The 12,855-nt window shown below is 39.4% G+C and overlaps 1 protein-coding gene across 1 annotated transcript; it reads left to right on the forward strand.

The window, feature by feature from the left end:
* On the forward strand, nucleotides 1-12,835 carry tubgcp4 (tubulin gamma complex component 4). The gene is made up of 18 exons (XM_078254705.1): nucleotides 1-173; nucleotides 1,675-1,803; nucleotides 2,124-2,246; nucleotides 2,365-2,418; nucleotides 2,557-2,613; nucleotides 3,287-3,366; nucleotides 5,091-5,292; nucleotides 5,383-5,548; nucleotides 6,451-6,575; nucleotides 6,687-6,737; nucleotides 6,816-6,921; nucleotides 8,560-8,664; nucleotides 9,380-9,524; nucleotides 10,166-10,343; nucleotides 10,946-11,080; nucleotides 11,184-11,300; nucleotides 11,385-11,524; nucleotides 11,683-12,835. The coding sequence occupies exons 1-18, from the start codon at nucleotides 96-98 to the stop codon at nucleotides 11,687-11,689; spliced, it is 1,998 nt and encodes a 665-aa protein (XP_078110831.1). The 5' UTR covers nucleotides 1-95; the 3' UTR covers nucleotides 11,690-12,835.
* The last annotated feature ends 20 nt before the right edge of the window (nucleotides 12,836-12,855 follow it).

The following is a 12,855-nucleotide window of genomic DNA, read 5'->3' on the forward strand; positions in this document are numbered from 1 at the left end:
CAACCTGCGACAGCTCGGGCGGCAGTTTGTTTTGGTGGCTGAATGAGATGCTCACACCTGCATTTTCAACGTTAATCAACTAAAGGCGAATTAACATGATTCACGAGCTGCTGCTGGCGTTGAGTGGATACCCTGGGACGATTTTCACATGGAACAAACGAACAGGTTTGCAGGTAAAACTGAAACGCTACAGGCAGCTCTCGAAGCAACGCTTCTTGCTAGCTAGCTGTAATACTTTCTTTCTTTTTTTTAATCTTTTAAAACATGGTATTTTTTAACAGACGTTGCATATGTCCATCCCAACCGGCACCGTCAGACACCGCCTACCAAGAGCCTGGGTCTGCTGAGGTTTCTTCCTAAAAGGGATTTTTTCCTCGCCACTGTCGCACTATATGCTTTCTCTTGAGGGAAATTACTAGAATTGTTGGGTCTTTGTAAATTATGGTGTGGTCTAGACCTACTCTATCTGTAAAGTGTCTCGAGATAACTCCTGTTATGATTTGATACTATAAATAAAATTGAATTGAATAGAATATGGAAATGAGTTTTGTCATTGCTGGCAGTGTAGTTATACATGTATGCTAGTATAAATTATTTTAAGGAGAGGCTGGTTCAGCAATTAGCTAACGTTAGAAGTGATATTTACACAAATATACAAACAATATATTTGTTCTGTTTATATATTGAATATATAAACAGTTCCAGGCTAAAAATTGCACTTTTCTCCATTTATCTGCCTCTTAAAGTATCTTCTTTAAATATAGCTAGATGTATTGCTCGTTTTCTTATTCATAATAACCAAGACTATATGGAAATGAGGAAACATTTAGAGTGAATAGATATACATTAAGTAATTAAGTTCCGTTATATAACATTACATGTAGAAATTTGTAGAGCCTAGAATTGAGTTACGAATAATATTTATAGAGTTCTAATAGTGTCAAACATATGTATACATAGCTGACTGTTAACACTCTTCGCACCTTTTTAGCTCTGCTCTTTTTTTGGCCCTGTTTTGGATTTGCACTTTACCACTCACCTTTTATCAATTTTATGATCCTTACTGTTTACTTTTGGCATGTTTAGATTTGGGTTTTTGCACCTTATTGATTATCTTTATTGTTGATATTGTTTTATTTAGCACTCTATTCATTTGCACTGTTTCCTACGTACTACACAACTGCTGCACAACAATTGCCCTCGCCCCGAAATTAATAAAGTTTTATATATACACAATGTGGAGCCTCCAGTTCACCTAACCTGCATTTTTGGACTGTGGGAGGAAAGCGAAGCTGGGAGAACATGCAACTGTCACACAAAAGTGAGGTGACAGTCAGACAGTGTTAACCACTGCAGTTTCTTCCTTGATTTTAGGAGAGACACCACCATGACAGCATGCAAGGATGGGCTACAATCTTGCACAAGAGATCATTTTGCTTGCAAGGAACAGAACTGTTGATATGTTGATTCACAGCAAGTTAGACCAATTGATTCACGGGAAAGCCTCACTTTAACAGTGGTGTAACACAGGCATTCTACAGTGTTAAACTTGACTAGTCTATATGTTGAGGACCAAAAGTGTTTTGCCTTGTGCACCACAGTTACCATTGTGTATTGGATGCCTAACAGTGTTTCTTTTTGAACATGAAAAGTGCAACTTTGTTCCACCCACAGGTGTCCCAGGACCTTCCCTTCCTTCACCCCAGTGAGTCCAGTGTCCTCAACCGGCTCTCTAAACTGGGCTCAGATTACATGCGCTTTACAGAGTTCATAGAACAACACACAGGCCATGTGCATCAACAAGTGAGTAAAGTCCCTCGATGCCATATACCATCATTTTAGATTTTTTAGCTTTTAGCTACACATTTCAATTCTAAAATAGCACTTTAGAGATTCACCTTTTAGTATGAATACAAACTTTTTAGTTAATGTAATACAAAATATGTTCAGATGTATCTCTACTGTTGACGTTTGGCTGCATCTGTAGAGTTGTTTCAGAAAGATATACAGACGTTCAGTTTGTTAAAGAGTGCTTTAGCCTTTCCTGTCTAAGACAGGGTTTCTCTGTTCATAAAATGGATAAGTCATGCTTCCTGGATTTTTCTCACCAATTGTTCCTTCAGGAACATCATACGAACCAGCCTAACCAGACGGGACTTCATGGAATTTACTTGCGGGCTTTCTGCACAGGGCTGGACTCGATCCTGCAGCCATACAGACAGGCCCTGCTGGACCTCGAACAAGAGGTAAAATAATGACACAGCCAACAAGAATAAATGGAGAAGCATCATGGCTCTTTAAGGGTGCTCTTTTAATGTGTGTGTGTGTGTGTGTGTGTGTGTGTGTGTGTGTGTGTGTGTGTAGTTTCTTGGAGATCCACATCTGACAATATCTCATGTGAATTACAAGCTCGATCAGGTAAAGCATGAATTAAACTTCTAAAGAGATCATTTTAAAGACATTTTTTCCTTTTGAAAATATACTGAAGACACTCACAGTGGAAAGTCTTTCTGCATTTAAACATATGTTTGTCTAACACTGTACTTTTTCTTTAAGTTCCAGTTGCTGTTTCCTTCTGTGATGGTGGTTGTAGAGTCAATAAAATCACAGAAGGTAAGGATTGTTTATCGAAGTAGTTCACCAGCAAATGTAAGTTCAGGGCGGCGTACAGTGCTGCCCATGTCGCACATGATTAGAGGATCAGAATCATACTTATTACCAAAGTAAGTTTTCTCTTGCAAGAAATTAGCCTGGGTGTAAGCGGACACATTGGTCAACCAAAAAAGGCTGCGACAGGCCTCCACTTCACAAGAAAGCCCAAATAATAAATTGAGCAAAAATGATGGGGACGTCTGTAACCGCAGGGACCCTGGTTAAGGTGAAGAAAGTGAGAAAACACACATTTTTTATTAGGTGGAAAGCAGAAATGATATGCCATTATGTGTCAGTTACTGCTGATTAATTAATTATGTCATCTTGTCACATCCTCTTGACTATATTCATATGAAGGTAGCCATCACAACAGTGATTTTAACACATTTTATTTTGCAAAAATTGCCAAACAACTTGCAAACACAAGTATTGTTTTAGGGTGAAGCTCCCTTCTAAGTACATTTTATGCAAACTAAATGAACAAAGAGACCACCAAAACATGACATAAAAGCTAGGGTGGCACTGTGGGAGCTTCTGAAAGAAAATGAAATGGGAAACTAAATGTACTGATCTAGAGTAACAGCTGGGTAGCAGAACTGACTGCTGTGTACTTGTCTGCTGTGCGCTGCTTTAGATCCATGGCTGTCAAATCCTGGAGACGGTGTACAAGCACAGCTGTGGGGGGCTTCCTCCTGTACGCATGGCCTTGGAAAAGTAAGTCCCTTTGGGAAAGCCCTTAATGCAAGTTTCAAAGTGGTGTTTACATTATTGAGATGAGATATGTACTTAATACAAAGCAATATGTTCTCTTGTAATGCTTAAGTGATATAGAGACTCCAAGTAACCCTGTTTCAATAGATGTTGGGTGAAGGGTTTTTAAATACTTTCTTTTTGTTTAAGTTTATTTTGAACATGTTAAAAAATTAAAGATAAATAGGAACATGTACTTTTCAGTACAAGCAAACAGACCCAGCAAACATATCTTTCAAAATGATTGTAAATGATTCAAATGAGGATTTCCATGTTCAAAAAGGAGTAGGAAGAAAAAACTTTTTACCCATATACACATTATATATTTTCTTTTTCTTTTCCTGCAAACACCTACTCGTGCAAGTGGTAGGCCTGCATGATTCTGGGGAAAAATATGAATCACGATTTTTTAGCTTAGAATTGATATCACGATTCTCTGCCACGATTGTTTTCTCACGGAGTGTGATGTTTATTTCACACATGAACCATGACAAAACAAAACAAACTGGCAGTACCAAACATAGATTTTTTTTTTTGGCACCTATAGCACATTACGCATCACCACAAGCCTGTAAACACAGAGGCTTCAATGAATAAAGAAAATAAAGTACATAATACTGACCATTTAAGTACAGTAGGCTACCAGAAACAGTGACATATAACACATTGAACTAAATATGGCCCTGATACAGGCTCTATCTGAACTCCTTGAACATGTCTTAACATAATTGAAACATGTTAATGTCAAATGCTTTCAATAAATTAATTGAAGGAGAAAAAAAAAATCGAAGTCATTTAAAAATGAAATAAAACAGGTGGGAATCGAGATTTTATAACGATTTATCGTGCAGGCCTAGTCAGTGTTATATCAAACCGAATAATAACCCATCCAAACTAGACATAATATACAACCTCAAGAACAATACAGTCAGTACACAATACCATCACAGTCCGTCTCGTACCCAATCAATATATTCATTTTAAAGTCTCTTGAAGTTGCTCATTGTTGTGTGTGATTTCATCAATAGTAAATACATACTAATTTACTTAATTTTAAGTTTTCCATTTGGTATGGGGTGCCATGAGGTGCAGGTGTGTCCTTCCTTCACTGCAGGTGCTTTAACTTTGTAACAATCTTGCAGAGTGGTAGTCCATGGCTATTTGACACTTTATTAAGTTTAGATGTTTGCATGTGTGTTGAAATGACACACTGTTTTATGTCAGCTGTCTATATTAATTTCTTCTTTTTTGCCTCCTCCTTTTGATTGTGGTGTCCCAGCTCAAAACCTGTCTGAGGAAGTAACTGTAGCTCTCCCCATGTCCTTTCAAAGAGATTTTGTCACCACACCCTGCAAATAGTTCAAGAAAAATGACTTTAAACTAGATTAAGTAAAATAAATGGCCCTCCATTCCATTATTATAAGTTATTTTTACGCTACCCATCACCATTTCTTATTTTGGAGAGTTATGGGGTGGAATTGGGCAAAGCTCAAATATAGTGTATGATTGATTTCTGCTTTTTTGTAAAACATTTCTTTGCACTGTTTTAAGGGCATTTGAGCTGCAATTGTCATGCACTACAATGCATGTCATAAAGTCCTCTGTATTGTCATATCCATTTACATTGTCACACTAAGATACAGAAATCTTTTTGTGTGTGTCTTTATGTTGTTTTATACATTCTGCAGGATCCTCGCTGTGTGCCATGGTGTGATGTACAAGCAGCTCGCAGCTTGGATGCTGCACGGATTACTGCTGGACCAAAGTGAGGAGTTTTTCGTGAAGCAGGGGCCCAGTGCGGGAGGAGCTGCCGCCAACCAGGAGGAGGAGGAGGAGGACCTGGGGCTGGGAGGCTTGAGCGGGAAACAGCTCCGAGAACTCCAGGACTTGGTGAGAACTACAGTCAGACACACGGGCCAAGAGATCAGTACGTATTTTTAAACCACGTTTTTAATAATGTGCTTCTGTGTTGTGGTGCAGAGGCTGATCGAGGAGGAGAACATGCTGGCCCCGTCTCTGCAGCAGTTCTCGCTGCGGACAGAGATGCTTCCTTCTTACATTCCCATCAGAGTGGCTGAGAAGATCCTCTTTGTTGGAGAGTCTGTCCAGATGTTTGAAAACCACAACCACAGCCCATCTAGAGCTGGTAATCTATCGTGCTGTGATCTAAGTGAAATCTTGTACTAGCACACTCAAATTGTTGTTTATATCACTTAGAGCAGGGTTTTTAAATCGTATTACTCAAAGGTCTTTTGTACTGATACCGGTAGCGGAAATTCAGTACCGGTACTACAGCTGAAGATCTTTACCCAAACCCCCGTCGAGTTCTGGGCTCTGGAGGACTTATTTTATTTCTTTGTTCCAACCTCCAAGTGGCCTATAGCCTACGTTAGTCATGAATAAATGATGTTAAAAACTGTATGAATGACTCATTATTGACAAAAAGCTGTGCGCACATTTGAATAATGTCGGGCTGTAAACGGATTCAGACTTTTAAAAAGCTGTCAATCAAAATGTACTTGTCGTGCTCGGGTCGAATTCTGTCGGACCGAACTTTTAAGGCCCGATTACGGCTCTAACCGGTACCCAAAGGTACTTTTTTCTGTATCTATTTTCTCTATCTACTTTTTCTCTAACAAAAAAAAAAGATTTAAGTTAAAAAAATAAGCCAATCCAATGTGTCCAATTTTACATTTTGTTATTTATTTTGAACATTTGACACACCACACAAAATAAAACCCGCCCCCCAACTCCCTCTCCTCTCCCAAACCTGTCCCTACAACATTCAGCCTTTCAGTCTGGCACCAGGGCATAAAGAGCACTGATGTGCATCTCTCAGAGGAAGTGCCGTCACACCGCTACCATATATTTAAAAATGTATTGATCTATAGAACATTTATTTAAAAATAGAAAATGTTCCACTTCATAACATATTGTCAACATAACACGAGGTGTGGACTGGGTCCTGATTGACTTTCCGTTGCGGACCTTGGTCCGGACTTTGAGAAGCTCTGACTTAGATTATACAATGCATTATTGTTTTGTTAGGCTCCATACTGAAGCACCAGGAGGACATGTTTGCTGCCGAGCTGCACAGACTCAAACAGCAGCCTCTTTTCAGCCTGGTGGATTTTGAAAATTTGATTGATCGCATCAGGAGCACAGTGGCAGAGGTGAGCTCATACGGTTATTAATTCTTTTAATCTTTTAATCAAAAAAAACATTCACGTAAGTTACCACGCGCCCAAGGTGACAACATTAAATACCGTCTCACTGACTTGCAGCATCTTTGGACGTTAATGGTGGAGGAGTCAGATCTGCTCGAACAGCTCAAGGTTTGTATTAATCACACTCGGTTCTGGGTCATAAATCTGTGCAAAATGAACAGTGTTGACGTCTGTATTCTCTTCCAGATTATTAAGGACTTCTACTTGCTGGGTCGTGGCGAGCTCTACCAGGTTTTTATTGACCTCGCGCAGCACATGCTGAAGACTCCTCCAACAGCCGTCACTGAGCACGGTACATTTGAATATGCAAACCGTTTCGAGTATTTTTATTCTTTTAGAGAAGGTACAATATACAGTGCAACATTACATTCTCAATTATAACAAGACATAATTCTATTAACCCCATCCCACCCACAACAAACCCTTGAAAGGAGGACAGCTAAAGAAACAAAAGAAAAAAGCATACTTCTATTACTCATGATAGCAAATAGTGTAATCATTGTGCTTTACAATTCTTAGCAGCTATTAAGAGGGAAGTGTAGTAAGTCTTTCAAAGTAAGCCAGTAAAGGGTCCCTTTTTTTTGTAGAATTTTCTGGTTGATCCTCTTAGAAAGTATTTGATTGTTTTTCTATTTTAAGAAACATCATAACATCAGAAAGCCATGTGGAGGCTTTTGGTGGTGTAGATGATTTCCATTCCATAAGTATTCTCCGTCGTGCTATTAAGGTTGCAAAAAGATCTGTTGTTTTTTTTTTTTAGTGGTTTTCCTTTTATTGTTCAGTAGTTAAATTTCACTGAATGCAGAGGTGTCAAAAGTATTCACATTCATTACTCAGGTAGAAGTAGAGATACTAGGGTTTAAAGACTTCTGTAGAAGTTGAAGTATCAACTCAAGCTTTTTACTCAAGTAAAAGTACTGGTTTCAAAACTACTTAAAGTATAATAATAAAAGTAATTAAAAGGGGGAAAAAATGCCATTAAGGACAAAAGCTTAGGCCACGCCACAGGGGCCTATAGTGCACTACCCCACTACCAAAACATGTTCTAAAGGCCATAATGACTATAATGTTATATTAAAAATGTTAATGTTGAAAAATTTGGGATGCACCTGTTTCAGCCGCATTTATGCCCATTGAAAATGAACGCATTTTTGTACAATGCAAATACATTAAGAACCATATATGTGTACTACCAAACCACTGAGCCTTAACATGTGTTTCATGGAGCGGAAGATATGACTAGTTGCCTTTAAGTATTGTAATGGTGCAAAAAGTCAAACTTCAGAGGCATGTTATCATTAGCCTTTACTGGAATGTAAATGTACACCCAAGCTTAGCTGCAGGAATCTGTGAGGGCAACGGATGTAAGATAACAAAACTGTACAAGAAAATGGGTGTACCCAGGGCAGACTTAGTAACAATTACCCTTGTATGGTTGTCTATATAGGAGTAACGAGGCTATTTTCAAAATGTCAGGAGTAGAAAGTACAAATAATTGCGTGAAAATGCAAGGAGTAGAAGTAAAAAGTCTGCTGTAAAGTAATGACTCCTGTAAAGTATAGATACCCAAAAATGTCTACTTAAGTAAGGTAACGAAGTATTTGTACTTTTACTTGACACCTCTGACCGAATGCTTGTGTAGTTGCTGCTGCTCCAACATTCCCGCCTGTAACAGCCGGCCCCTTAATGTCGAGAAACCTACATGTGAACAAGCAATGGAGGCGAAGCGGAGGGGGCCAGATTGGGTTTGATTTTTATTGTACAGCAGCAGATACCAACTGCAACGTTTCAGCACCAGCCTGCATCACGGCTGCAGGCGTCTCGCACAGCAGTTTTCATTTCATAAAATGCAGTTACACTCAGGACTCGTTAACTATTTGTGGTGACAGAGCTTTGTGTATTTTAATGTGACGTGTTGTCTGTTCCACAGACGTGAACGTGGCCTTTCAGCAGGCGGCTCATAAGGTCCTCCTGGACGACGACAACCTCCTGCCTCTGCTGCACCTCACTGTAGACTACCAGGGCAAAGACAAAGGTGTGCTGCTGACCAAGGCTTACTCTGTGTTCATTATAGAATCTGTGTAGGACACTGAAGGAAAAAAGAAACACCTGGGTGATGTGTTCACAGAAATGAAAACAAATGGAAACCTTTTTCTCTTAAGATGATGCTCTTGTTTATTAGTTGTTTAGCGCCATCCAGTGGTTTTATGATAAAACGGTTACAAAATGAATAGAGTTAGCACTTGAAAGACATTATTTGCAGCCCTATTTCTAACATATCACACACTATGTTGTAGCTTATGTTCTCAGCTGAAATCAGTTTGTATTAAAACAAATGTTACAAATTAGTCATTACAGAAACCAACCAAAGCCTTCAGCCTTCCTCACACACTTCATTCATCCAGATGGCTCATTCTCCCTATCTCTGTGATTGAATGCAGTTAAAGGCAGGGTTGGTGACTATTTCCAATATACACTTTTTATATATTGTTTGAAATGGTCTTTACACACCGACAGCAACAAAAAATGTATGGGCTCTAAAAAAAAACCCAAAAAGGAGCGACAAAGATCCATCATCTGTAGCTGCTGTATCCTGTAAAAACGCCCACCAATCACTGCCGCTCTGCCCAGGCAGGGGGAGGGGTTAGACGGAGCCCCGAGGAGATGCTACTTTTAAATCTTTTAAACATAATCAACCCTGCCTTTAATGGTTATTGTGCCTGGCTGTTTTTTTTTTGTTTTTTTTTCAGAGGCGACAGGCTCCAGAGATGGAGCCACTCCTCCACAAGACACCTCCCCTCGTGAGGTCCCTCCCACAGGTTGGGCGGCTCTCGGTCTCACCTACAAGGTTCAGTGGCCGCTGCACATCCTCTTCACTCCCGCCATCTTGGAGAAGTGCGTACTCATTTGGCTCCCTATTATTGTGTGAATGCTAATTCAGTTAGATTCCCAGACTGGGCCGGCCCTTTTTTTGTGGCGTTTTCATATTCTTCCAGATTTCAGATTCTTCCAGAGCGTTTCCATTTCCCAGATGACTTTTTTATCACTTTATTCGACATACTATAATATGATTTTTTTCAATATACTATGATTTTTTTTTTTAACAGTCTATGTTATGACTTTTTAATGCCTTTTTTATTTTTATGCCTATCACTTTATTCAACATTTTATACTATCACTTTTTTCGATATACTATGACTTTTTTTACATATTATACTATGACTTTTTATGACGTTTTACAATTTTTTCGACATACTATACTACGACTTTTCTTTTTAAAAAGAAACATAATATATTCCACTTTTGTTTAATACATTATTTGAATCATTCAACATTTCAGTGAAATTCATACTAATTAAAACCATTCCCTCTTTTCCAACCATTCTCACTACTACACCTTCTTACGCAATTATGCCAGCAATCCAGTTTAGCTTTTCAGCATTCACAAGCATTTTCTGCAGGAAATGCATTTTCTAGTTTAACTATCTGTTTCTATTGAGTACAGCTGGTGAGCATCCTCTCATCTCTGTGGTCAGGTACAACGTTGTGTTCAGGTACCTGCTGAGTGTGCGGCGGGTGCAGTCACAGCTGCAGCACTGCTGGGCTCTCCAGATGCAGAGGAAACACCTCAAGTCCAGCCAGACAGACGCTGTTAAGTGGCGACTACGCAACCACATGGCGTTCCTGATCGACAACCTGCAGTACTACTTGCAGGTAATAATTCAGTGAAAGAGGCACCACGAGCCAGATGTATAAACAATATGCAAGTGACACATCTGCTTACTTGTTTTGTTAAAAAAAATGTCCCTGTTAGGGTTTCTTCTCATAGGATTCTTTAAGCACTTTGTAAATTGTATTTCGATACAAGTCATTGTACACTCATTATTGATTATTTTTTCTTAAGTTTGGTGATGATTCATAGGAACATGTGATGCTATACTGACACTGTTGATGCTATAAACAGCTACAGCCTTATGTGATGGTTGTTTGTAAGGACGACTGCTCTTATTGGAGAACTTGATCAGTGTTACAAAGACGGTCATTTGTGCTTCTTTGTTGTTCTTTTCATTGACTTAAGGTCCAGATTTGACAACTAATGGCCTACAAGTTTCAAAATTCTTGAGCTTTATAAACCAAAACGATACGTGTGTACACATATCTTTCTTAAATGTCGTGAAAAAAGTCCTGATGTATTTTTTTTTATAGTTTTATGCACCTGGCCCCAGACATGGCTTTTAATTCACGCGCAAATCTTAGCGTGTGAACCCGTATGATTGGAGCATTGCATTAGCTGTTCTCTTGTTGGTTGTCTCCAGGTGGACGTGCTGGAGTCTCAGTTCTCTCAGCTGCTTCAGCAGATCAACTCCACCAGAGACTTTGAGAGCATCCGACTGGCCCACGACCACTTCCTCAGCAACCTGCTGGCCCAGTCCTTCATCCTCCTGAAGCCGGTATCAATCACTGAGCCAAATTTAGTTGGAACCTAACTGGCTGCTTAAATTCATCCACTTTTCAGAGTCTTAATGAAGTCTTAATACATGCTTCTGTCGTCAGGTATTCCACTGTCTGAATGAGATCCTGGAGCTGTGTCAAACCTTCTGCTCACTGGTCAGTCAGAGTGTGATGTCACTGGATGAGAGGGGAACTGCTCAGCTGGATATCCTGGTCAAGGTAGAGTCGCTTAAATCTCCTTATTTGTCGAATGTTGGAACAGATAAAGATATGTGTTGTAACAGAGACACATTCTAATTTCAGGGCTTTAGACGGCAGTCCTCCTTGCTGTTTAAAATCCTTTCGAGTGTGAGGAACCATCAGATAAACTCTGATCTGGCTCAGCTGTTACTGCGACTGGACTACAACAAATACTACACCCAGGCTGGAGGCACTCTGGGCAGGTAGGACACACAATACGACCATGCACCATTATCCTCTCAGCTTAAAAATGTATTTAGGTAACTTCTGTCATTATCGTGTCTCAGAAAATCCAACATACCTGACACTCTTGAGACAATTCTTGGAATTAATCCAAATATTTCAAATTTCTCTTTTTCAGTATTTAAGAAGAGCGCAAAGGATTCAGATATGGAGACGTTTCCATCTAAGCCCAGAAGAAACTCCCATCAGTCTTGTCCTTTGCTCTAAACAAAAATACTATTAGCGTGGCATGCCTGTTAAAATTATCTTTAAAGGGTTAGCTCACCCAAGTTATACAATCCTATTTTCCTCACTCATCTGTTGAGGTATTTAGCCATGCAGATAGTTTTTGATTTACAGCCAGAGATATTCAGATATGTTCCTCTGAAACCTCTGCCGCCACCTCAATAAAACAGGAGGATGGGATTGTGTTTGTGGCGCTCTTGTCACTGCAAAATGGACAAAAAAACCAACAGCAAAGTTTGCTCAGACACAATGTCTTCACTGTAGACCGATTTGAGTGGGACTATTTCTTTGGTCGGAAGTAGTTCCAGTGACATCTGATCATTGAGGTCTGTGGATTAAACACATAAGACAAGCCTAGTTTGATTGAGCCTCACAAACTCGAGCTTCCATAATATTCAACAATTACAGCCTGGTTTAAGAACTGTTTATTTTATTTAAGCAATAGTTTAACATTTTAGGAAATCTGCATCCAGATGTAAAGCATTCTACCACTCTCATCTGTTTAAATAAGACGCTACAGAGGTCAAAGCTCCAGCAACACCTGTAGTATGCAGAACAACTTTACCAACACATCTCGCCTTCATCCGGGCCTCAGCTGGCTGAGCGTCTCCTGCTTGGAGATTTATTTTTAGCACCAAACATGAGTGCTTTCGATTTTTTTTAATCTAACTCTCGGCAAGAATGTGAATTAGCGGATTTCTCAAAATGTTGAACTATTCCTTTAAAGTACTGAAGTAGTTTCCCACGATACATTTGCTTTAGTTCAGACTTTAAACAGAATTACTTGAAAACATACCTCAGGACATTGTTTCTACAAAGATGAGCTGCTGTTGAATGTTTAAATGTCATTTTTCAAGGCTGTGAACTTTTACGTTACGTTCACTTCCGCAGTATAGGGCTGGAAGTAGAAACCTCAGAGACAGATCCCAAAACCTAGCACGTACACCTGACACTGTCTAGATTAGGTGGGAAATGTTATTTGTGTTTTGGGTGAGCCGACCCTTTGGCTAATTGTCCTTGTATAAACTGTAAATATTGAAAACCTTGTTACTTTGTTTTTTTTCTG

The sequence above is a fragment of the Sander vitreus genome, chromosome 1, assembly GCF_031162955.1.
Source record: "Sander vitreus isolate 19-12246 chromosome 1, sanVit1, whole genome shotgun sequence".
Lineage (NCBI taxonomy): Eukaryota > Metazoa > Chordata > Actinopteri > Perciformes > Percidae > Sander > Sander vitreus.